We start from the raw sequence: 27,135 nt of genomic DNA, 5'->3' as shown, positions 1-27,135 counted from the left end.
GTCATTTGGCAGCGACATCAGTGACCTCCTACTAGGATCGGGAAGGAAGGGGAGGGATGGGGGGGGATAAGAGCAGGACAGATGAGATGAGAAGCAGCTCCAGAACTCTATCTCACAACTGCATGTTTCCCTTCCACTGTTCTGTCTGACCCTTCACGCTGCATATTCTTGTCTAAACTCTACAGTGCGGTGCTGACTGTTGATCTTTACACAACGGCTCCACAGTTTCGCTCGCCAATTTCACAGGGTTCTGGAGTGAGGCTGGTCCACCTTAGACTTGTATTTGTCATGTAATTTAATATCTGTGATCCAAGCTTCAATGGCAACTTCACGCCAAACCAACAAGAAACAGAGACTTGAGAATCCATTCTTCTGTGGCTTTTTAGTGCTTGCACCTTGTCTCCATTTCAAATGTGCCTGTCGAAGAATTTAAATGTTTCCCACTCCTACTTTGAATTGTTGTGGGAAATGCAGTATTTCATCGTTTCAGACTAATTCTCATACATTTCATTGATGCATGACTGTCTACTAGTTACGCCTGCTATTTGCCTTGAGGACATTTTCAAATCATATTTGTGGTTTTGTAATTATTTTGAAGCCAGCAATGTATTAATATTCTTGAGGGAGTATAAAATAATAAAAAAAATGTCTATTCGGAGGGGGAAATACAGACAAATTGTATGACAGAAGAGATAATTTTACATCGAGATATTGTGATATAGTTATTCATGGATGAAATATGTCTTAATGCACAAATTCTGAATATATAGCTCACTGATTCACAGTCAACATCATCGTATTACCCAACCCTTATGCCAGTAGCAAAGATTTAGATTGCTTGTTTAAATATATTCAGTTCTGAATTAGTTTAAACCGATAAATCCTTCACATAACAACAAAATACCTTAATTGTTTTGATGGTTAACTCATGAACCACGAACGCCTGCTGACCACGTCTGGAGCAACAGTGAATATAAATCTCTTTGTCCGGTGTGTGTGTTGAGAGAAAACAGTGGGGAATGAGTCACTTTAAAGAAGCTAGGAGACACAGGAAATGTTTCTGTAAGGTTTACTGAGTCAAGAAAGACTGCTGCACATAGAGCTGAAATAAATAAATGAAATAATTTTATCATAATAATTATAGTATCCATCATAGTAAGATTGCTTATTTAGGATTTCTGTCTTCTTATATATATATATGTATATATGTATATGTATATATACATATATATATCACTTTCAATAAATTGTTCCCTTTAATATTTTTTTTTCCTGTGTGTATGCATGAGACTTTGGTTTGTTCCACTGAATGTCCTGGTAGCAGCACTCTGTATCCATGGTATCGCACAGGAGCATCATCCCCTGGGTCGTTTCTATAGCAATAATGCTAATTGCAAAGGCACCCTCCCTGTCCCTTTGCTCGTCACCCTCTGCAGCTATCAGCTGAGGGCGTTGTGTCCTGGGTTGGTGGTGGTGGTGGTGGTGGGGACATAGGGAGGAGTCATGAAGATGGTCTCCATTTGTCTTTGGTTGGTCGTCGGTTTGGTTCGCTGTGATTGGTTGACTGTATTTGGTGCAGCTTAATTTTTATACATTCCAGTTTGTAAAGCTTCAGTCCCTGCAGTGGAGTTGTCACGAGTTCATGCAGGGACTACATGGTCCCTTTCCAGAGTCTCCTGTGATCCAGCTTCACTCATGGTTGTTGGTGCAATTACTCACTCACTCACTCACTCACTCACACACACACACATATTCACATCTTCCACTTACAAACATGCATTTATTCAGTAAGTCGCTCACTCGATCATTCCCTCATTCAGCCTCTGGTCATCCATCCCTCCATTCGTCCAGCAGTCCCACAGGTTCCCACCACTTTAGCAGTGAGACATATAAGTGCGTCACATGTCAATAGTCTATAGTTATTGGTCCATATGATCCGTGCAGATCACTTCATCCCTTTGTTCACTCTTCCTGACTTCACCTTCTTGCTTTCCCTTTATCCGTAGGCTAAACACCCACTCTCTTGTTCAGTCAGTCTTTCCCACCCTTGTTCTCTCTGTATGGTCCAGTTGTAATCCCATACTTGACAGTGTCCAGCTGATCCAGAACAGGAGACGTGAAGGTTTTTGTGGTGGGGGAATGAAGGCCTTTGTAGAGCCTGGGACACTGGCTGCCCTTCAGGTTTCCTGTCAGTATTTCTGGCCAGATTTTGGACAGAAGCAGTCCATTTCCAGCCACAGACCAGTAATGGTCCTGTTGGGCCAGTAAGGGAACTAAAACTGAGAGGAATGATCACTAACTATGAGGCTGTAGTGGCAAATTAGTAGGTGTAAAGCTAAACCCCATGAATGATTCATCAAGTTTCTGGTCAATGTTTGTTCCAACAAAGGGAGATGTTCAATCATGTGTGATAGAAGAGATGACTGGGTTAGCCATTGGCAGGCTCAGGTCAAGGCTTTCGATGAAAATACAGTGGGTGCTAGCGTTAGCCACTACTAGCGAGGCCCAGTAGCGCGCACCCTCTTGCCCCGCTTGCTGACTGTGGTGAAGCGGAAGGGGGTCGTGAGGTCAGGCTGCTCCCCAGGTGGGAAGCGCTTCATGAAGTGCACGTCCTGCTGGTTGGGGAGTGTGTGGGGGCCACGGCGAGGACGCCCTCTCTTAGTGAAGCCCACATACCAGCCCATGTAGCGTGCTGACATCAGAGCTGTGTAATTATTTTCCAGAACCTTTTCCACAAAGACGCAGTCAGCACTTCGATTACTGGCCTTCTGAGAGAGCAGAGAAATCACGGACAAGGACACACACATACACACAGCGGGAGAAAAAAAAAAGAGAGGCTGGTCAGGAAACTGTAAGGATTGATTTGTATTTTTAATTTCTGATAAACATGTCTCCAGAAAAAAAGAAGTCTCACCTTTCCTACCAGCTTGCCACGGCGGTTCATGCACAAGTAAAAGTTGGTTTCTTTGCCCCTGATTCTCACCTGGCTACCAAAGGTATCGGCCTCCACTACGAGCTGGGCTTGTAAAGGGACAGACAGCGAGACAGACAGACAGACATTAGAGCCAAAACCAGCAGAGGACAATGCAGTATCCACAACACAGAACTTTACTGGTTTAAATGAGGCTGTACCACACACGGGTGGAAAGATTAGGGTACTGCAAATATAAAGATAAGTTAGTTTCAACATTGAAGCATAGCCTTTTACACATTAACAACACAAACACAACATAAACACGTGGTTCGTGTGACACTAATTGCGCAGATTACCACCCACCATTAAATCCGATTTGGCTCTTAAACCATTTGGCCTTCACATTAAATCACAGTTTGTAGTTGCTGTTAAATGTGTTGATGAATCACAGGCAGATGTAAATGTCTCTCGCTGGACAGATGGTTGTCAGATAAGCCCAGTCACACACATGGATGTGGTTGCTGACCACAAACTGGCCTTGCAAACAAGATAAGAGCCAGGAGTAGATGGAGCACAGAGGGCCAAGAGAACAGGCAGCGGGAGAACAGGCAGAGTGTGCGCCCGCGATACGGCTGCTTCACGGTGCATACATCTGTACGTGTTACGCTGTGTGTCTGTGTGAGTTTCATTTTCATCCTTCCAGGCTATGCTACTACACATCTTCAGGCAGCGCTTGTGCCTGTTTAAAAATAAATCCCTAAAATGGTTCCTACATGACCTTAGTCAACAAAGGGGTCAAGAGAAATCAATAGCCCTCCCTCTTGCCCCCAACTCTCCCTCTCTTCTGCTCTTTCGCTTCATGTTTGTACCTTCACACACTCCATCTCTTTATTCCTTCCTTTTTTGCTCTTGGCTTTGAAATACCTCTTGGCCACGGCTAGTCCACTTAAAGTGAATGTTTGTTTATTTTGTTTTAAATCAAAAAATGAAGCAGGCTCTCAATGTATGTAGGATCACATCAGTGGCATGAGCTGTGAAGAAATACACGACAAGAGAACCAACAAGATGTGCAACATGAGCCACCGTTGGGGCTGATGTTGCATGGATGTATGGTTTGGCTTTCTTCTGCCCATTGATTCTGTGTGTGGTTTAAGAATGGGTTAGGCATCATTACAGACAGAGAAGGTGGGGGGGTGGACAGAGGTAGTGTTAGAAGATGGAGGGAGGGAAGGAGAGGAAGCCTGCTGTTTTAAATCCAGAGGAGACAACAGGGAGGATGAGAAATCAATGGAAGGATCGATGACGGAGATGAGTTTCTAACACTCGGTCCGACACTCTACCTGCTGGGCTTCTCCCTCTAACTCACACTTTCTTTTTTTTTTTCCCACTAACACCTTTTCTTTCTCTCTTTCTTTCGCTTGTGAATCATTGAGTCAGCAGCCAGTCGATCAGGTCTTTGTACTCCCAAGACAAGCTCCACTGCCCCTCTGCCAAAGCCTCGGGAGGCATATGTGTGCTTTTGTGAGTGTGCCTACACAGTTGCATTCTGTATCCGCTCATGCATGCACTTGGTCAGCCTTTAACTCTTTGTACCTGCAGCCGTTAAATTGTGTGTGTGTGTGTGTGTGTGTGTGTGTGTATTTGTTACTTTAGGACCTTTTCTGGCATAAATGCTGACCTTGTCAGGGCCAGTAGTCCCCATGGAGACTAGTTTAAGATTAGGGTTTAACTGGTTGTGGTTAAAATTAGTAAAAACACTTTGCTGATTCTGTTCCAAATGAATGGAAGTCACTGTATTGTCCTGAAAAGAATAGCTGTGCAAACCTGTGTGAGTGTGTGTGTGTCTTTGTGAGTGTGTGTACAAGTCACTGTCTTTCTCTGTGTGCCTAGACTCACATTCACCACAGCATTTGGTCTGCATGTGCCTGTGTGTGTGTGTGTCTTACCATATTTGTCTCCATCTTCTCCCTTGGCGCTGATTCTACGGCCCAGCACCTGGACGTGTTTGCCGCTGGTGCGGCTGTAGAGCTGGTAGACCCGGTGGTGTCGTCGACTCATGGTGTCTCGCACCTGTGTCTGGTTCTCCACATGCACACTGAAGTTGACTCTATCCACACCGAGCACCTGCTGTGAACACACACACACACAAATCGACACAGAAGCAGACACGCATGGAGCGGTTGCCACACAGACAGATGCAGAGAGTCATTAACCGGGTTGAAAAACGACACGTACAACGACTCTAAAACTTATCTTGCAGTCACTCTTTGTCATGCATGTAGACTCTAACCTGTAATGGATTGCACATCACCAGCAACATCTGGATACATCTGGAAAAAGTAGAAACAGACGGGGTTTAGAAATATGTAAGCAGCACTGAATGTTGGAAGACTTAGGCTTGACACCATCATTTCCATCCCTTTCTTCTTTGCCATTCTCTCTGTTCAACATCTCTTTTCCTTACTGGGCGATTACTCACACTGCTGGGTGTGCAGCTGGCACAGCAACTTGACATAAAGACAGGCACATGTCCAGAGATCAGCAGACAGACAACACCCACAGCACTGTTTATAGTAATGCTACCAGCCTTCTGTCCAAACCCACTTTCTGAGCCGTTTGTAACGTTCGCCACGCCAAAATCTGGCCTCCAAATGACCCGATTGGACTGTGGCGAAATGGCAAACATGCTGAGACACTGAGAACATGTTTTGGTTTGGACATCTGAGGGAAACGACTGGCTCATTTGGCTGTTCCCTGTATGTAGACAGCTGGGCTGGACTACAGGTGTACAGTCTGCTCTGCTCTGATGTGGCTTTGGAGCACGTTCAACTGTGGTTACCTTTAGAGATGCTTTGAATAAATGAGCTACCAAAAAGAATCGGTTGGTGGGGAGTAATCAAGGTGATGTTGCAGGCGGAAATAATGAGCTACATCCTCTCTAACTGTGTCAGGACATTTACAATTAAAATTCTTCCTTCTTTCCACATTGCTTTAATGGAAGTTTAGACCTTGACCTAGGATGTATCAAACATTATTTACAACTTTAGTGAGGAAGGGATTGTGTTGTGAAAAATCTACTCTGGCAGTCCTTGGACTGCTGTGAATAAGTGGCTGAAGACTTGATGAAGTTCAAAACCAAGTGTGTGGGCTGAAATGTAATTCTATGAATTTTGTCTTTCCCCACCTCATCTTTTGCTATCTCTCTGCATGCCTATTCTCTCTCTCTCTCTCTCTCTCTGTCTGTCCACTCTACCTTTCTCATATCATTCCCTGCCTCCCATCTTCCTTTATGTTTGGGGTTAAAGGATGACTCCTCCACACTGTCATGGGCATACACACAGATGTGTGTGTCCATGTGTGTGTCTCTCTCTGTGTGTACAGGAGGAGCAGGCAGCTGACAGCTGGGCCAAAGCAAAGACATACGCGCTGCTGAGAGAAGCAGATAGTGAGAGAGGTGGACTTGAGAGGCACACAAAGGGATAGGGAGAAAACATGACAGGAGAAGGGGATGTGAGAATAAATAGAGGGGGCATGAAGCCAGAGAGGGCTTGACAGTGAGTAGTGGGAGATAAAATCCGAAAGAATGGGTAGATGCACAGATGTGAGGATGAAAAGAAGTACTAAGGTTACATTGCAAAAGAAGACGAAGAAAAAGTGCCGTGAGAGTCAGTCGTGTAACCACAGTGTGGTCTGGCCTGAGAAGTAGACAAAAAGATAAATAATGAGAAAGAGGAGGAAAGGGGCTCAACTCATACACATCATGTCACTACTGTTTGACACACACAAACATACGATATACTTAATTTTTTTTTCCTTTCTCCACATTTCTTTCCCATAGCTGGTGTGTTGGCCCCCGAGTCCTTGTAATAGATGCAGACATCCTGGGCATTGCAGTACAGTGTTGGCCCTCACATTTTGCCTGCACAGCCGAAAAAATCTGAACGGCTGTGCATTGTGAGGACTCTCAGCTGTTAAAACACCATGGCTGCACTGCTGCCGAGGACACTGCAGGAAAAGTGCCTCGGCACTGGATTCCCCCGATCCCACAAAAACCACAGACACTCCGTATTATGCCAGCCACAGAGCGAAAGAGAAGGAGAAAGGAAAGATGGAGACAGGATCAGAAGGGAGTGGGGGAGGGATGAGAAAATGAGTAAAATAAAAGATCGCAGAGTAAAAGTCGGGGAGAGTTAAGACAGGAGGAGGTATGGAGAGAGGGAAAGCCCGGTGCGCCTTGGCCAGCTGCCTAAACAAGCAAGGGTCTGACATCATAAACCTGCGTCCCAGCAGATCTACCATATGTAGGCTGTGGTTAGACAAGCAGGCCTCTGCAATGAAGACTGGGCATTAGCATGGAGAGAGAGAGAGAGCAGTCGGCCTGGAGGGACTCTGCACAGAGCAGCGGTTTCAGCTGTGTGTAGCAGTGGTTAGCGTGGTAGGCCAACACTGGAGCAGTGGGCTTCGGCACAGTGCAAGACTTTCAGATGTTCAGCAGTGGGCCTTGGCGAGGGATAGTGGTTAAGCAAGTGGCTATGTAAGAGGTACGAGCAGGAACAGGGCCTATGTTAGAGCAATGGTTAGTGTTGAGGAAGACCTCGACATGGAACAGTGGTTTTAGGAAAAGTGCAGAAACAGGTTGTTACAGTAAAAGGCTTATGTCAGCTTGTCAATGCAATATTGAGTCGTGGTAAAACTGATAAGCAAGAGGGGAAATGACTGGAGAAATGAATGAAGGGCTGATTTGCTCTTGTAGACCTAAACTAAAACCAGCAGACTAAACAATGAGACTGCTAATTTCAGACACTGCCAGAGGCGCTGTCATTCATCTGTTATTAATCCATACTTATTTATTTAAATATCAGTGGAAAACGGGGTAAAAGCAAGACAAGAAGACAGATGTACGTAGTTAGGTGAGTGAGAGAAGAGAGTGTGAGACATAGACAGAGTAAAAAGCCAGGCAGGCAGCAGCAGCAGCAGCAGCACACACCCTGTCCAGGTTGTGTGAGGAATGAGAAGTATCTGGAGATGACTGCCATCTGGGAGAAGTACAGCCGACACAAAGAAAGAAAAATAAACCCCTTGGCTTTTAACAAGACACACCTCGAATAGGCAAACTCAAACCCCCTGAGTCTGTATCCTCCTCCCTCACATTTGCTCTTGGCACTTTATCATTTTCCTATCCCACTAGATAAAGCCAGAGTTATTTGACTCAACTTCTGAAATATTTTCAATAGGCGATGGGAAAATGCCCTCCTTGTGGCCAGCTTGGTCATCCCTGAAGTAAGTACAGATGGTGATGGATTTGTTTATGGCAAGTTTTTAAGAGTAGCATGGTCCTGACTCTGACCCAGTGACCTTGAACTGTCAGCCAATCAAAACAGGGCCCTCTGTGGTATGTTTTCTGTGAGGTCTGATGAGGAGTGATGTAATCGTTAGACACCTTCCTCTCTCCATCATCCTCATCTAGAGGAGTCTATCGCAAAGCTAGATTACACAACTCAGGAAAGGGACTGGATTCTTACATGATGAGGTGATAAAAGTGACTTACAAGACGGTCAGCGTGGAAAGAAGGGACCACATTGCTTCCCCCCTCCACTATGGAACTTGGCCCAGAGACAGTCTCCTCGCTCGGTACGAGCCAGTCCGACAGTCCGGAGAGTTCCCCTGCGTGTTTGGAATCCGCTGGATGTTGGGCAGAGTTAATAAGTCAGGCACTCCCGTTGGCATCGGCGGCGGTGTGCCCAGGTTCCCCCGGCGTGGGTAAATGTGCGGGCGCGGGCAAGCTGGGGTGTAAAGCCAGGGTAAGTGTGCCACTGTGACCGCCGGGCAACCTCTAACAGCTGTCCAGACCGGTGAAGACAGATGGGCGGGGGAGCAAAGGGGGAAGGTTATGGCTTTAAACGCTGCGCGTTCCCGACAAGGAGAGGAACAGGTGAAAGCGCGCTCACGCCTCACAGATAACCAACTCCAATCGACCTTGTTGACCCTCAGCGTGACGCTGGGCCCTGTGGACAGCTGCGGTGCGAGTGTAATCTCCTGCGTAATCCAATGCGTAATGTTTCAGAGCAAAAGCAATCTTCCGATCTCCATAAGGATGACTCAAAAGTGAAGGCGGTTGTGTCCCGGCACACGCAGACAGGTTTAGTCCCAGAACAACAGGCTCACTAGCTGTTGGTTGTGGACTACCTTGGCTGACTGATGGAGTAAATGGCGAGCTGGAGACGGGGGCTCTGCGGGCGCAGGGTAATGCAAGGCGCCCTCTCTCATGTCTGCTCCCCCCACGCTGGCTCAACGGGTCTGTGGCTCAGGTGACACCGACCAACACTGTCCGGCAGAGAGGGTGATAGCGGTCCAGCTCAGATGGGTAAATGGAGAGTGCTGAATGAGAATGGGAGGGGATAATAAAGTGGAAAGAAAGAAGAGGGAGGGAGGGGAGGCTGGAGAGGATGCGAACAGCTGTGACTGGATGGCGGACTCAGCCACCCGCGACACAGCGAGGAAATGACAGCCGCACTTTGCACCTGATTTTCCGGACTTCCCCTCTCGCCTCAGCCGCTGGTTACCGCCTGGCTGCAGTCGTCCTCCCTGCGCCCTCTCGACACAATACCAGCCAAAACACAGCACGATGACATCACCTCCAAAATGTTTGAAAGGGGGAAATGCAATCTGATCTTTTTATTTATTTTTTTTAACGTAGAAAGTTTAGGCAGTTTCTCTGAAGGGGGAACATGAAACTCTCCCCGTTTCGAGAAAAGCGAAGTCCGCTGTGCAAAAGAAGAGGAGACGAGCTCGCCACTTTGTGAAGAAATACAAAAAAAAAAAAGTTAAAATGAGCTGCTCTGTGAAGACGTGTTTACCTCAAAACCACTCTGACAGATCCACTCCCAGTCCAGAACCTGCACCGTTTCTCTTCACCTTATATCTGCCTCTCTGTTTCATTTAGACACCAGAGGAGAAAACGCAAGAAGAATCCAGTCGTACACTGTTATTCACTTCACTTGTGTTATGCAGATCCTTCTCAGTTTTAAAAAAAAAATCCAAGGTTTCCTTCCATTAAAAGCTCTTCTTGAGGGGGGCTGCACAGGAGAGGCGCGTCGGCAGGCACAGACTTCACTCCAAGAAAAACCAGAACAAGATTTTAACAGACGCGGATCAATCCTCCCTCCCTCCCTCCCTCCTCTCCTCACCCCCCTCCCCTCTCTCTCTCTCTCTCTCCCTCCCTCTCTCTCTCTCACTCATACACACGCACATGCACACTTATTGGATCAAAATGGGATTAGTCAGTCGCTATGCGATGCCGACCAAACTTTAAAAAAAAATCTATTTAAAAAGTGTTCCGTTTTATGTGAAAAACATCTGGTAATGAATGACTTTCACTTGTTTATAGTGCAAACCAGCATTTTTTTTTTCTTCTTCCAAATCCGCCAGTTTTCTTTTGGATTATCATCAGCATTGTTCTGTCTTGTTTCAGCAAATATTTGTATATGGAAATTCTTAAAACAAGTGAAATGCACTGGAGTCGGCCACAGTGATGTAATGTCGTCAAGAGGAATTCATTTGTTTCCACAGAGAACTATTTGTAACTGCTTCATTTTTTTTACAGCAAACGAATCAGCTCCTTTAAAAGTGTCCTTGGTCGAGAAAGTGGCAAAAAAGTCACTCTTCATAAAACTATGAGACACCTGCCACAGTCAAGTGAACATCTGTCCTCAAATCAAGCGAACTTCTGCCCTCTTTTATCTCCCCTGAAGATAACCTCACCCCAGCCTTAATGGCTCCGCACTCAAAGGGTGGAGGGCAGCCTTCGGAGTCGCCCCGCTTTCAAGTCATGTATTCTGACTCTCCATTTCATAACTTATGAGTTAAACCTTAAGAGGGAAAATGAAACGGAGAATAAGAGACAGTCGAGAGGGCGGTATGTAAGCACGGACACGAATCCAAAACGAACATTTCTCAGGGATTTCGGCTGCAACGCCCGCTCTGCGCTCCCAAAAACTGCCTCTCACCGCCGCACAACCGCAGACGGTCAGCCAAGCCAACACAACACTCCTGCCATACCTTTCATTCACACACACACACGCGCACACACACACACACGCACACACACGAAAAGGAATGAGAGTTAATTTGTGTGAGTGCGCGCGCGCGCGCGCGTAACGGGGTGGGAGGGGGTTGGCCTCATACATCAGGGACAGTTATCTTGGCTTTTCAAATGTGGGTTTATTCTTTTCAACATTGTACTTTCAAATCAGCCGCACGCACGCGCACAGCCGCGCGCCGTAGCACGCGCGCCGCGCACGCTAAAACAGATTTCTGCGAATGGACAGGGTTGAGCTGGGCTGGGTAGGGGTACTGTGGTTGAATGCCTTTCCAGTCATGCTCCATAGAAAAGCCTCTGGCCTCCTTTCCTACTACTGGCTCTCTCGTTCTTTGCACCTGTGTCTGGGTGCTTTTTTTTCTCTCTCGCTGCTCACTGCACTGCTGCCAGGGAACGGGTGTAAATGTGGTGAAGCGGGATTTGAACCACATTCTGGTGATAAGGTATGGGTCTGTCTGGTACTTTTAAGACCAGATGGAAGGGTTCACAACAGGGACGACAGCACATCTTGAGTATGCAGAGAAGAGCCCAACTCCGTTGACATTTTAAAAAAACAGCAGTAACAGATGAACAGATAGTAGTAGAATCACTACTTTAACAATGTTCTAACAACTTGCTGTTATTTAAGAGTTGGTAATGGACGAAATGACCGGCATGTGCTCTCGGAAACATCTAGATGTCACCTGACTCACAAGGAGATAAAGTTGAGAAAAACTATGCCATCCCTTTCTGTCTGTCACATCACTGTCTCTCATACACTTTCTATCCTCCCTATTGTGCTCTTTAATCTCTCTGTTTTTATCTGCTCTGTCCCTCATTCTGTTTGCAGCCAGCATATTGATTGCCTATGTCTTTGCCTCTGCAGCTCCTGCCTATTGATCCTGAGCTCTCTCTCTCTCTCTCTCTCTCTCTCTCTATCCTTCACACACACACACACAGAGTGTCCCCTTCCTCCACACACACTTAGAAACAGTGTTACTTTATTGTGGACTAACACTGCCACACGTATATGATTCATAAATAAAACACGTGGACAAACACACAGAGAGGCACACACCGGGAAACATATTTTTGCATATACCCTCTGTTGTGTTGAATAGACTTGGCATTGATGGACGTTATGCCTTTGTGTTCCTCTCTCGAGTCATTAAAGTGAATGAGAGGCATGTGTGTGTTTGTGTGTCTTGGGGCCTTAAAGCTGCTGTAGGTCCAGGCCCCAGCAGCTTTCACTGTGCATCTCTCGCTCTCTCTTTCTCTCTTTGACTGGGCCTGCAGGCTTCTTCATCCAGGCAGCCTGGTCAATATGGCCATTCTGTCTAGCAATTAACATCGATCAGCGCTTGTCAATATGGTCAGCACCCAGACAAAGACCCAGGGTGCATTGCGCGTGCTTGCCCTTTCTCTATCATAGTCCAACAAATCCCCAAACAGCACTCTCATTATATGAGGGCATTCTGGCCTGACCCCAAGGTCATCATGGAGGAGAGGCATGGTGTTCTGGACTCTATGTTATGGGTGACTGGAGTGGAACCTAATGCAGTGCTTTCTGAGCCATGGGCCAGTTGTTGCCTCATTATAAGCATAGTGTGTGTGAGTAGAGGTGTGGGTGAAGAGTCAAGTTTAGATATGCTTTGGTTTAATAGTCATAAGACAAGTTGGCAGCCAGGCGATATCATCCCCATGCTGTGCACTGCAAAGTGCAAAAGACTTTGAAAACTTTCAACAGTATAAATGCAATCCATCATCCTGGTGACACACTGTGCAGATTTGGGGTTTTCAGATGTGTCAAGTGCAGTGGATTGTGTTCAATTAGCTCCATCCATAAGGTATGGGCTGTATATGTTTGGATGAGAGGAAGCAGGCCTGTGGGATTTCTGGAGGGCGAGAGAAAGGAGGACTTGTGGCTTTGATTAATACCTGCAGACATGGACCTTAAACTTTACATCAGATGTTGAGATGTCAGCCTAACATTGGTTTCTGGGATAGATATCCCCACTCAGTTAATCATGGGCCAAGTTTAAACTGTTCCCCAATGTGTAAATGTATGAGACACTTGATAAAGACCCTTTGATGACAGGGGGGCCCATGCAAAGTCGAGGAATGTGTACAGTATGCTGGGCTTTGAAATGGGAACCTGTTTGCCACTTGTCTGCATCTGCAAGATGAGAGAATCAACAGCTGCAACTAAGTGAGTGCAGGAATTAATTAGCGGAGAAGCCATTTGTGCAACAGTGCGCTGAAGTGAAAAGTGAGATGAAGAGAAAAGCAAAATATTGTTTTTATTAGCAGCAGTGTTGGTGGTGCACAGCCTGCTCCCTTCTTTCGCTTAGCAAAATTAATCCAGTGAATATGAAGGTTTGCTCTCCTCATCCTGGAATCCATTGCAGCTGTTGTCCTATACATAGCCCAGGCGAAGCCCTGGGATAACTTTACTTTGACACTTTTAAGTCGGACGGTTTGATGATCCTTGGATTCGTGTCAGGGTAATTATTCATGCAATCGTCCCCGTCACTGTTAGACCAGAGTCTGGCTTCAGAGAGGGAGTTTGCACAGGTAATTGTATTCTTTAGGCTTCACCTGCCTTTTTTGGACCCGATTCAGTGGCTTTCAGGAGTTTATTGTCAATGTTGTGGATAAAGATTTCTAAAATGTCGACTAATAGAAAACATCTGTATCTTCCAGATTAACCAAGTGCATAATGCTGACCTTAAATCCAACAACACATGCAACCCAGCAGCGAGACTGTCTCATCTTCCCCTCTGTGCCATCTGGCAAGAATGCTTGTTGAAGTTTGGCTGCTCTTCATTGATGAGGTGGTATGTAAAAAAACATAAAGACATCAGACTTGGAATGAGCCATATTTATGCACCTGGATCATATATCAGTTTGATCAGGAACTCTTGACAGAACCTGGTGCAGGGGCCAAACATTTAAGAACTGACCATCTCAATAAAATTAAGCCCTGGAAATAACTGTCAGCAACAACAGGGGGAATATGAATATTTGATTTTACATGTAGATGCACAAAACCCTCAATAAAGTGCGGCAATGGGATTAACATTCTATGAGATTGAGATTTACCACAGGGGTGGCAGCGCATGCTGTCTGACACTGATTGGCAGGGGTTCCTTCGTTAAGATGTACAACTTAATTGCTTTTGACCTATGAGGTTGTACATAAATATGCAGTGCCGAGCAACCGGGTGGGTGTTTGTTTAATTATGGTTCCTTGTGGTTGTGTTTTTGGTTGAGTGAGAGTGTTGTGACCCTCAGTGACAGACTGTGCACAGCTGAGTGTGTGGGGTTTGTGGCTTTAGTGTGAATGGTTACAAGTACATGCACAGATTGTGTCAACAAGGATATGCACAGGGTTGTACAAGTGTGTGTGTGTGCATGTGTGTGTGTGTGTGAGAGAGATGGATGGAGAGAATTATCCTGTGCTCTTCTTGCATAGTGATGTGAATTGCAGCTGTGGTTTGTGTTGGACACTGATCCAGCATGTTGGTTTTTTTTATTTTTTATTCCTGTTTCATGTTCAGGCGTTCAGCGATGGAATCCATGAGCATGGTAACCTTCACTCCTGTCATTTTCTCTGTTCATCTCGTCCACACTCCTCCCCTCCTTCTGCCTCCCCCTCCTCTCCGGTAAGTGCCCTTTAAACTTACATCCTCCTCTCTGCTCTTTTTTGTATGGCTTCTGTTCCCTCTCACTCTGTCCTTTTCTCTCATCCTGTTTTTTTCCCCCCCTCTCCTTGTCCCTTTAGCCTTGCCACCAGGCAGAGGAGGAACTGTAATGTTTATGAAACCCTTTAATGTGCTATGTAATTACCCTGGCAACAACTCCCATCATTACTCATGCCAATAAAGCACCTTTGAATTGACATGTCAGAGTAGAAGAGTGAAAGACAGAAAGAGAGAGGGAGAGAGGGAGGGAGAGTGGTGGGGGGGCATAACACAAAGTTTCCATCATTCAGCCCCCCCCCCCTCTCCATTAATCTCTCCCCCTTTCTTGTCTTTTTGTCTTTCCTCAGTCTTCATTTATTCATCCCTGTTTTGTAGTTTCTTTCAGTCTTTCCATCAACAGCCCCTTTCTCTCTCTGTCATCCCCTTCTCTCCAGCTCTCTGTGACTTCTGCCAGATGCCCAGGTGGTGGTCAATTACAGCACAACTCTTTTTGGAATAACAGATGCATTCTTAAACTTGCTTCACTGAGTCTATTTTAGGAAGACTTCTCTGTATGTTGGAAACTAGGTGAATGGGCTTGAAGGAAACAGAGAGAGAGAGAGAATAAAGATAGAAATGCAGAAAACAGACGGGCAGATGGGGGGGCAAGACTGGTTCATCCCTAAAACAAACTGTTGTGCGATGTATCCTCCGAACATTTGGCACTTTTTAGTAAATGTAATAATAAAAAAAAATGAAAATAACTAGTACCGCGCGCGGTTCTGAACGGGTTCGAGCCGACCCGCGCGAGTCGCCGTGTGCCACGGCTCCCCGCGCGCCTCGCGCTCTCACCCGTTCATTCACCGCGCGCGGTACTAGTTATTTTCAGTACTAGTTATTTTCAGCGGCGTCCCCGCACATGCCGATCCAAATTTCGGGGGGGATCGGCAACGTATGGCAAAGTTATAAGGCACTTCCTGTTTAAAATGGCCGACTTCCTGTTCGGTCAAATGCGCGTCCGTAAACGTGTTCAGGGAAGTTCCCTTGTCTTACATATCAAGTTTTGTGCAGATCCGACAATCTTAGAGTTTACTTCCTGTTTCGGGCATTCCACTTACTGTTGGGAGGTCATCTTTTGCAGACATGCTCAGGACAGGTCCCTGGTGTGACATATAAGGTTTCGTGCAAATTGGACAACGTACGGCAAAGTTAGCGGGCACTTCCTGTTTAAAATGGCCAACTTCCTGTTCGTCTCTGGAAACATGTTCAGGGAAGGTCCCGTAACTCACATATCTAGTTTTGTGTCAATCGGACAATGTAAGACTTTACTTCCTGTTTCGGGCGTTCCACTTCCTGTAGGGAGGTGACCTTTTACGTACATGTTGAGGAAGGGTCTGGGGTCCCACATACTAAGTTTCAAGTGGATACAACAATCCTTGTTGGAGCAGCATCAAAAACTATAAATGTAATTCTGTCTGCTGTCACCAGGGGGCGCTGTATTTGAAAATTAATATTTTCATATAAACGTGTTCAGGGCCGGACTATCATCAATCCCAGCAACTTTGGTTCAGATCGGACCAGGATTGGCAAAGTTGTAACAGTTTGTTTTTTTTGAATTTTCTACCACCACCAGGAGGCGCTGTTTTCAAAATGTACCGTTTCAGCAACACAGTCGTCTTCAGGAACTAACCATCATCAACTATAGCAAGTTTGGTTGGGATCAGACCTTCCATCGCAAAGTTATAAGAGTTTCATTGTCTGTTGTGAAAAATTATTATTATCTCCAACTTTGGCGCCCCCTATCTCGTACGCCATACAATATTTTAAAAAGCTTTTGATAACTTTTGATGCTCAACTCGTCCACATTGATCTCACCAAGTTTGAAGGTGATCGCACAAAAGCTCTAGGAGGAGATAATTGAAATACAAGCTGTCATACTGTCTGCTGTCACCAGGGGGCGCTGTTTTCGAAATTGAATATTTTCATATAGACGTCTTTAGGGCCGGACTGTCATCAATCCTAGCAAGTTTGGTTCAGATCGGACCAGGATTCGCAAAGTTGTAGCAGTTTGATTTTTTGTCCCAAAAATCCGACTTTGCGTCGTTGCCATGGCAACACCGTTAAACGATTTGTCGTCATATTGGTCACGCATCATCTACCATGTGTTGTGACTATTGTCACCAATTTTGAGTGCGGTACGATCATCTGTGTAAAAGTAATTCCCGAAATCGTAAAAAAACTTTTTTTTGGTGTATTTTCTTTCACCACAAGGAGGTGCTGTTTTCAAACTTCACCGTTTTTTCATAGACGTCTTCAGCCATGGCCCATCATCAATGGTAGCAAGTTTGGTTCGGATCGGACCTTCCATCGCAAAGTTATAAGAGTTTTGTTTTTCTGATGCGAAACATCAGAATCATCACGGACTTTGCCGCCCCCTATCTCGCGCGCCGTGCGACATTTGAAAAAACTTTTGATACCGTGAGCTCCTCAACTGGTCCACAGGGACCTCACCAAGTTTGAAGGTGATCGCACGAAAACTCTAGGAGGAGTTAGTTCAAATACCATTGCTGCGAATTCGCCAAAATCGCCAAAAAATCGCCAATCAACCCAAGATGGCGGAATTCCTGTTGGGTTTGGATCATGGTCATAATGTAATTTTTTCTTCATCCTGACCCACTACACATGTGTACCGAATTTCGTGCATGTGCGATATTTGTGTTGGTCATGGTGAATTTGGACAGGTGGCGCCGCACTTATTGGCCCCTCCCACATTCAATTTTCGACGCACATTCCCCGAACCTTTTTCAGACGTAAATTTACACCAGGATTGATGCGGTCACAAAAATTGGTGAGTTTTGGGGTATGGGAAAGGCCTCAAAAAGGCGATTCATTTGGGGGAATAATAAGAATAATAATAATAATAATCCTTCCAGTTTCAAGAGGGTTCTTGCAACCTTGTTGCTCGAACCCTAAAAAAAAAAAAATTGCAAATGAGCATGTTAGCATAACACATTGAGTGACATGAACATACATATTTGAGAGTATCTGCTATGTCTTGGTCCCCTTTTTGATTTAACAACAATTTAGCATGAACCTGGGCAGGTATATGGACGTTTGAAGAGCTTTTTGTTATATCACTGAAAGTTTGGTGTGTGTGTGTTCCATCTCCAAGTGGGCTTGAAGGCACGTGACAGTGAAGAAATGCGAATGACCTCTTGGTCTTCTTTGGCCTTCAATTAATTCATGCAAAGTTTTGATGTGCACTGCAGGTCATTATCTCGCTGCAGTATCTTTTCTTCTCCACAAAGATGCAAACCAGAGTGTATAACAACATGCCTCTGAAGAGTAAAGCGATAATTCTCCTTGGTCAGGGTGTAGTCAATTCAGAGCAGGTGTCCAACACCAGAGTGGGTGAAAACATCCCCAGACTTGGATAACCCCACCGCCAATGTTTCACTGTCAGTTTGTTTGATACACTGCAGTATCATTCCATCTCCTGCTTGTCTCCTTACATACACCCTCCTGTTACTGCCATAAATCTCAAACTTGGAACCAGCAGTAAACAAGACCATTTCCAGTCATCTGCTGTGAAATGCTGGTATTTCTTAGCCCACCCCAAGTGTTTTGGCGCGGTTTCCCGTCCCGAAAACTGTTACACATCCTTCAGAAATATAAGCTTTCCTCTGACAGTATTTTTGCAGATTGGAGACTCGCTTTCTTTATTTAGTAACTGTGTGATAAAGTTGCTTTTATATCTCACAGGGAACACAGTTTGATGTATTGATTTGATGTGTTGACTTTTGGTCTGCCTGCCAGATACTGTATAAGATAAAGTACATTTAAAGCTGAGCAAAGCTCCTTGTTGCTTAGAACAACAATGTGACGCATTCACACAGTTCTGATGCAATTGTATTTGTATTGTATGATGTGCTGGAAACTTGAGACCCAGAATTATTTATAACAGGTGCGCACTGAAAGTTGAGTTTCTTGAACGATCCAATGATGAGTAGATTCATTCCACCTGTTTGCCATTTGAATGCGTGCTCCAGAGGAAGGAATACGGCTTGTGAAAATCTGACCTTTTGTAAGCAGGTCAATGCTGTAAATGTTCTTACATTTGAGCATTGACTAAATCGTGCAGAATCTCTGGGGGGGTTTTTCGTCTTCACTTTGCATGACATAACTTGTTCAACTTTTTTTTTTAATATTGCTAAATCCTTAAACTTTATGATATTTCCACATTCACATGAAACATTTGAGTTTTTCAGTGTGGTCTCAAAACTTTGGACCCCACTGTATTCGGCCTCATACAGTGTACAGTGTATTTGGCCACACCCACTCATTTTAGTCCTCTGGTCACTATACCTCCCACTGAGACAGCTGATCCCCTTACCCTCCTTGTATTAACACTTACACCACAGTCCTTAGCTTTCCCATTGTCTTTACTTCAAACGTTCAAACCCCATTTGCTGCCTTCACACTCAGCTCTTCCTGTAATACCTTTGGCCACACTTGCTTCATCTGGGGATGAAGCCTCTCACTCCTCCTCTGTCCTGGCAAAATCCTCATTTGTAAGGCAAATATTATAACAAATTAAACAGACAAACAACGGGTGGGTGTCTGTCTGACGTCAGCCTGCATTTCATTAGGAATCGCTAGGCTAACACGTTCCATATGGAGGAGCCTGCAGGGTAGCCCCCTGCTGCCCAGCCCAGCATGGCCCAGCTCAACTTAGTTGCCACGGTTGGCCCCCACCCTCAGTCTCAGTCAGCCCCCAGTTTGGACCCCATCCTGGCCCCCGCCATTATGTCATCTTTAATTTGGACTTGTCACACATCACCTGACACCTACCCCGTCATGCTGTAACCTTTTGTCCCTCTAGAGTGTAAAAGGCTTTCTCCCTCTCCTTTCCTCTCCCACTTTGCCTGTTGTTTTATTCTCGCTTTTCTTCTCAGTCTTTCGCTCAAGTCCCCCCCCCACCCCACTCGCTCTGTTGGCTTCTGTCACTTTATCGCTTTCTCTCTTCAGCCTCTGTCTTCGTGTAAACCCACCTGCCTTTACCCCTTGCCCTTTGGTGAAATATGTGCGTGTGTATGTGTGTGTGTGAGAGAGGGAGGGAGAGAGAGAGAGAGAGAGAGAGAAGCAAAGGAAACAACCAAGAAACATTCAAACAGGCGATGACACCCCTCTTCAGTCACCCATAACCCTTTTTGCCCAGACCCCCAACAGATGAGCTGAATGACAGTGATGTATGGGAAGTGACAGACGGGGGAAAGTAAAGCATTCTGCAAAGAGCTAAATTATAGCACATGACAGGACTCTGGAGTCAGACGGCTGTGTTGGACAGAGCCGTGGTCTTGTGGAGAGTGTCAGGGCCATGGGGCTGTCTCCTGCGATGGAAATATGGAATGTGACGGATCGCTGGGATTTCATAGACAAAGAAGGGCAGAGAGACACGCTGAGTGAAAGATGAGAGGAAACATGCAGATAAGAAAGGACTCACTATAACAAGCAGGACTTTATGTGTTCAGTCTGTGTAAATGTGCTGCAGCGGTGATGTGCATACATGTGCACTACAGGTGTGTTATACATGTGTTTACCTTAGTGTGTAGGTACTTGCGAGCACAGCCTGTGTAGCTGTATTTGCATGCTTGCCCTTTCTTGGCCCATGTAATCATGTGTGTTTTTATGGCCTTTGTGCAATGTGTGGGTTGCTGTGTACGCCCATGTGTGTTGCTGGGTGTCTCTGGTACCCGTCCCTCATCACTGCTCTGTTCCCCCAGGTCTCTGCTGTTGGCTTCAACTCTCCTGTTCTGCTATATGCTTTGTTTTTTTCTCTTTCCTTTTCTCTTCTATTGTAGAAAGGATGATAAACCGGTGCAGTTGTAAAGGGATCTGCTAATGTACATGCAGTATATTTTATGATACGGATAATAATTTTTAGGCTTGACTGGTTTAAAACTCACAGTCGCATTGTTGGGCGAGTACTCCACACGTTCAATAAATTTACAAGCTTTGAAAGCTCTATTTTTATACCGCACGATTCATAACTACTCTCTGCTCCTGCTATAACAAAATGAATGAATCAAGCAGTGACAGCTGGTGGACAAGCATTTGGTTAAAAGATTATCTTCATCATTCAGCTCAGTATGCTGCATTCTGCTCTCTTGGAGAAAAATGAGTTTTATTAAGAAGAAACTATATTGGACTTTGATGGTCTGGTGAGAACTGACGTGAAGGGGAACTTTAGAAACTATAAATACTCAAACAACTGCATCTGTTATCAGATAAAGGACAGATAAACTCACATCCAAGGCTGCACAGCAAAGGCAATTCTTGACATGTTTTTATTTGAAGATGGGTAACAAATCAGTGCGAAATGTATAAATGAGACATTTAAAAATAGCAAATGCAGATGTTATAGCATTACTATAGACTTCATGCCAGATCTCAGCCCAGCTGAACACCTGCAGGAGGATTTTGATTTGATACATTACTCAGTATTGTGTTACCATAATCAAACCCAAGCTCACAGAGCTCAGAGACTCTGAGACTTATTTCTGGGTTTACTTGGGTCAGTGAATGTTTTCCTTGTCTCTGGTTAGTCTTCTGGGTCCAGAGATCTTAAAACTTAAAAAAAAACAAAAAAAAAACAAAACTATTTTACAACAAAAAAGACAATGCCAAACAAATGTTGAAATGTACATTTGCAATAGCTAATAAAAAACATATTTCAGGCTGAACTAGAGGAACAGGTGACAATATTTATGATTCAGCATGTCATTTTATTCCTCCACTTAGAAATAGTTTTGAGTATAAAAATAAACTCTGAGGAGTGAAAAACACAGACTGGGAGGAAAACTGAGATGCCCATGAGAAAAAAAATTCAAGCCATTGAATCATGATCGGTAAAAACATGTTTGTTTGGCCTATGAGACAATCCGTAGAGGTGTTTTTTTTCTTTTTCTTTTTGAGTCTGCGTAAAAAAACATTTTCAGGAGTATTGTGTCTTCCATAAGGAAAACCAAAACAACATTATCATTATTATCTTTTTATTCTGCAGTGGAAATGAGACGTAAACAGTGTAGACAACGTGGAATTGCAGCTCTGTTTTTAAGCAATAGCTGTCACATTACGTGAGCTGCGCTTTCAGCCAAATTTACAATGCTTACACGTTCAAAATAGTGAGGCTAGCTTACGAAATGACAGCGGTGAAGTGGTAAATACCAGAGTGCCAACATCAGACATTTGTTTAGTGAGTTTGGAGTGTCTGGTTGCATGGAATGCTCAGTAGCAGTGTGGTCTCCACGGTTGTGTTGCGCACGCATGCGTGCGTCGAAACTGTGTAAACTGTGTCGTTAGCTTGTCTATCCAGTGGCACACTGTCTGTGTGTGTGTTGGCTCTCTGTGGGGTTGTCGGTTGCTTTTGCTGGTTGGAAGTTTATGATCACTATTCTCCGAATTGCATGACTTAGTGTGTGAAAATCCATTCATAACCAACACACACACACACACACACACACACACACACACACTAATGGTGCGGCTCTGGATGATGTTCCATGGTGCGTCTATTACTGTATGGTAGTCTTGGTAATGGTACAGTGTGTGGGGACTCAGGGTGTGTATATAACTTTGTGTGTTTGTGAGTGCAGCTGCATGTCGGTGTGTGTGGAATGAGTGTAAAAGACATCAGACACCACCGTTAATGGGCTTAATCAATGACAGATGAAATTCTTGTTGTTTTTCTCACCGCAGCACTGTCTGCTCCAATAGAAACAAGGCACAGAATGTGCAGAGAGACTGATGGGGACGGCTGAGGTTGGAAATCTCACTTACGTCCTCAGCCACCATACACACACACACAGGTTTGTGCAGCTATCTTTTTAAGGACTCTTATTGACTTCCATTTATTTGGATAGCATAACCAAAGCATTATCCCTAACCTTAACCATAACCACGTAATGCCTAACCCTAACCTTAACATGACCACAAATCAAATCAGCCCTAAACTTAACCAGTTCCTCATAAATTATGTTCTGCCATTTAGGGACCAGGTTTTGGTCCCCATGAGGACGGCCGGTCCTGACAAGGTCGGTGTTTATGCCAGAAAAGGTCCTAAAGAGGTAACAAATACAAGAATACACACACGTGCGCGCGCACACACACACACTTTAATGTCATGAGGCAAGGTTTTACATTGGCATGAACCTGCTTGCATTTTGTTCTGCCACAGTTAACGAATTGCTTGAAATATGCACATTACAAATAAACTATGCATACACTGGCCTATGACTCTGTTACACACACACACACACACACACACACACACACACACACACACACACACACACTTGCCAAAGTCCTCTCTGTGCTCCAGCTGGGGACCCAGCTGCAGTGATGTCATTGCTTACTGCCACTTTGCTGATTGTGACTCTTATTGAAAGCAGAGCACTTTGATTCGGCTTCAAGCACGGTCACTGAGCGGAGACGTGCACAGGCATACACACAACGCACACATACTAAAATAGATTACACACATTATGCACATACACACACATATGGTTCATACCATCAGCATATTTTGAGTGCATGCACGCACACACACAGGCAGACACACACAGGCAGACACACAAAGTGCCATAAGGTTGGATCACAGTGGTCACATCACTTTCACAGCACTTTTCCAAAGTAGACAGATTGAATACTCAGGAGATGAGATGGAAAGCAGGATGAGAGGGGAGGAAAGTTAGTTGGCTGCGCCACTAAAGGCTTGATACAGATAGAGTGAGAGAAAGAGAACGAAAAAGAAAGAGAGAGGTAGAAAGACTGCATTGACAGTTTGCTTTGAGAGCAGAGATAACAAAGATGAAGTTACGCAATGGGGGAATGTCTCCTTTGCCCAAATACATCCATCACAATCACACATGTAAGTTTATGTGCATAAACCCTTACCACACAGTGTGCTGACAAAAACACACTCTCTCTCTCTCTCTCTCTCTCTCTCACTCACTCTCTCACACATACACACCAAATTGTGTTAGCCAGACCTTTTTTTTTTTTTAACTATCAAGATCTGATATAAAACATCATTCTCCTCTTAACCTTCCCAGCAGACACACATGCACACACGCACACACACACTGACAAAATCAGTTACAAGGTTCTGTGAAAGTCCTGCCAGTGTAAAAAGCTGCAAACATATGAGAACAGGCCTCAACAGTTTCCCCATATTATGGTCCATCTGGATTTGTCCCAGCACCCCCCTTTTCCTTCTGCACCGGCCTTTTCTGTGTGTCCTCATGGCCAGTGGCACCGTCTCAAGTTCTCAACCCTCCATCACCTCCTCCACCACCCCCAAGACCTTTCTACCCATTCATGTCCCCAGACCTTATTCGTTTTGCCACTCTCTAAACCTTTTTGCCTTGTCCCTTTCAGCTCCCTTCTGCTCCCCCCCCCCACTCCCCTCCCCTCCTCTCCTCTCTCCTCTGCCTTGTATACACTCGTCTGTTGGCATGTCCTCTGTCTTTCCAGCCTTTGAAGGCTTTTCAGGCTGCTAATAAAAGACAGGTCCCCACCACAACAAAAGGGCTCAGCGCTGCCTTTGAATAAACAGTTTATTTCGCTTTTTTTCTCCCCATCACGCACCCCCTCCCTCCCTCCCCCACATCCTTCCCCACCCCTGTTTTTTTTTTTTTTTCAGTCTTGGCTAAGGGGGAAATATGTGCACTTGCTATGTTTTTTTCCATGTGATCACAATGCTCTGGAACAGATTAACAAAAGACGAGGGAGGGAGAAAAAAGGATAAAAAAGAGCAGAAGAGGGAACAGAAAGAGAGAGCAGGTAACTGTGGCAACCTCTGCCTTCAGAGTAGACACGCCGCCTGCATGCACGTGCGTGCGTGCGTGAGTGTGTGTGTTCATCTGTCGGTTCGTCATTCAATCTGGTTCTCTGCATCTGACTCGGACCATATTGCCTGAGGGTCATTGGACACATACTCTCCTCTCATCATCTTATCTTCTGAGAAACGCAGCACACTCCTACAAGCACCTGTAGTGTGGACTCAGAGGTAAACTCCCCAAACCACATTAGGCTTGTGTACACTGGCAACACCTTGCTTTTCCCAAGGGGATTTAAATAAACATCTAGTTGAAGAGAGACCTGTTTTGTTGTGTAAACTGGAACAACTCGGCTTTGAAAGTGAGCGTAATCCACCGCATCCAGGGGAATCACGTCAAAGTTGACCTGACAATTTGTCCTGTTTACATGTGTTGAAATATGTCTCTGGCTAGAAAGGACTTGTAAGGCATATTTGAAAAGGTGTATTTTCCCCAAAAATGTTAATAAGTTCTTAGTTTGTTGGAAATGGACCCAGTGTGGCCCTGCTCACTGGAAAGACACTCTGCTACTGAATGGAGCTCCAACAGTCCTGCCAGGAGCAGGCTGGGCAGGGCAGAATGCTCCCCCCTCCAGCAGATCTGGACAAACATAAATGTGGCCCAAAATATGTGAAATGCATCAGGTGAAACTAAATTAATCTCATCAGACAATTACCACAACCTCTACATGAACAAAAGTCATGTGCGAGATCAGTTTATGAAGCACTTGTAATGTATGTTTTGAAGTGCATTCAGTGAGTGAATTCGGCTACTAGACCCGGTTTGTCTCCTTGCTCGTTCCAGCACAACCCACACAGACCACAGCAAGACTCTAGCACAACCAAACACTGCACTGGACCAAACCACAGCTCGCTACTCGACATCCACCAGCAAACCCTCTGTCTCATTCCCTCATCTTCTCTTGCTTGTCTGATACTCTTACCTCCATCCCCTGTGTTGTCCCCCATTTCTTTTGCTCTCTGACTCTCTTATTTTGTTTTCTGGTACAGGTAGACTATGTTACCGCAGCCTCAGAGCTCAAAGTAAATAAATGGTAATTTTTCGGCCTCTTTCTCTTGGAAGAAGAATAACAGCAAGAGGAGCATGTGTGCAAAGGTTTGTGTTAAGTGTGTTAGTATGTGTGTGTATTATGCACAAGTGTGTACATATTTTTGCATGTGTGTATGTGTGTGTGTGTGTGTGTGTGTGTGTATGAGGCAGCAAACCACAGGCTTATTGGAGCTATTAGAGAGCTGGCTGAGCAGCACAGCATAGCAGCACCAGATGGGCAACCAGAAGTAGACACATTGCATGTAGATTCACACTACACACACACACGGTGTTATATGCAACACATGCTACACATTAATACTGACAGATGAAATATTAATACATACAATACACACATGTGCATAAACAGACTTTGAAACTATGCAAACAAATAGATTACAAATACCTACACTTGTGCACATCTGTCACACACTTTGGGGACTTGTGATGTGTCTGATGAATGACGGGCGATATGAGAGCGAGGACGGGTGACATGAGAGAATCCCTCTCTCCCCTCATCCATTACGTAATTTGCCTTTTGCCAAGTGCCCCCCCCCTCCCATCTCACCACCACCACCAAAACCTGCACTCATGCATCAGGCGCTTATACTTTCCCTCCTCTGCTTACCTATTTTCCTCCATATGATGTATTTCTTTCTTGTCTCCCATGCATATCCTGTAACTCTCCTTCTTTATTGATTTGTCTTGATTTATGATTCATTTTTTTTTAGAAATATACGAACTGTATATGTTGGATGTAAGAATGTTCAGAATAATGAACGCCATGTATCAAAGCAAAACCCTAATTTGAACACAACTTAACATCAGTCATACTGTTAAATTTCAGTTTCTAATGTAACCAGTGGTTATTTGAGTTACTGTTGCCTATGTCTATGAAATTTTGATCCAGTCTGGCCATTCTCCTCTGATCCCTGGCATCCACAAGCCATTGTATATTTTCTCTTTTCCTGACCATTCTCTGTAAACCCTAAATCCCTGTAGATCAGCAATTTCTGAAATATTTAGACCAGCCCTTCTGGCAACAACAATCACGCCACATTCAAAATCAATTAAATCACCTTTCCTTACCATTCTAATGCTTGGTTTCAACTTCAGCAAGTTTTCTGGTGATTGGCTGCTTAAATAATCACATGAACAGGCAGTCGAACAGGTGTACCTGTGTGTAGTGAGTGTTGAGTGAGTGTGCAGCCTTCCCTTGCACACAGTTTAGGGTTCAGTGTCAAGAGCTGCTTTCTGACATGCATTGAACTCCACAGAAGTTGCTCCTCAGATCCTTCAGAGAGTTTCTTGCCAGCTCCCCATGTCTGGTTAATATCCAAATGAGCTTATGTGAGAATGCAGCAGGAGAATTCTGGAGGATATACAGCAAGTGAATGGATGCTGAAGCCAGATGTCACCCCCTCACCTAGACCCTGGGGAGCTTCTCCTGCTGTTTGTGACTACAGCCCATCCAGTAAATATCCTGCTGCATTCAACACATTTTCACTCAGAGAGAGAGAGAGAGCAAGAGAGA

The 27,135-nt window shown here is 44.9% G+C and overlaps 1 protein-coding gene across 3 annotated transcripts; it reads right to left on the bottom strand.

The window, feature by feature from the left end:
• Positions 1 to 1,229: 1,229 nt before the first annotated feature.
• Positions 1,230 to 27,135, bottom strand: fgf18a (fibroblast growth factor 18a). Of its 3 annotated transcripts, XM_044039651.1 has the most exons (6): positions 27,028 to 27,135; positions 26,779 to 26,926; positions 5,205 to 5,244; positions 4,861 to 5,041; positions 2,915 to 3,021; positions 1,230 to 2,768 (listed from the first exon to the last, which is right to left on the bottom strand). In XM_044039651.1, the coding sequence occupies exons 3-6, from the start codon at positions 5,232 to 5,234 to the stop codon at positions 2,496 to 2,498; spliced, it is 591 nt and encodes a 196-aa protein (XP_043895586.1). In that variant the 5' UTR covers positions 5,235 to 5,244; positions 26,779 to 26,926; positions 27,028 to 27,135; the 3' UTR covers positions 1,230 to 2,495. The 3 variants fall into 3 exon arrangements, with proteins under 3 accessions (XP_043895586.1, XP_043895585.1, XP_043895584.1); XM_044039650.1 differs by having other exon boundaries at positions 26,779 to 27,135; XM_044039649.1 differs by lacking the exons at positions 26,779 to 26,926; positions 27,028 to 27,135 and adding an exon at positions 8,463 to 10,045.

This window comes from Solea senegalensis, linkage group LG12 (genome assembly GCF_019176455.1).
Source record: "Solea senegalensis isolate Sse05_10M linkage group LG12, IFAPA_SoseM_1, whole genome shotgun sequence".
NCBI classification, from domain to species: domain Eukaryota; kingdom Metazoa; phylum Chordata; class Actinopteri; order Pleuronectiformes; family Soleidae; genus Solea; species Solea senegalensis.
This window is presented reverse-complemented; position numbering and strand designations above follow the sequence as displayed.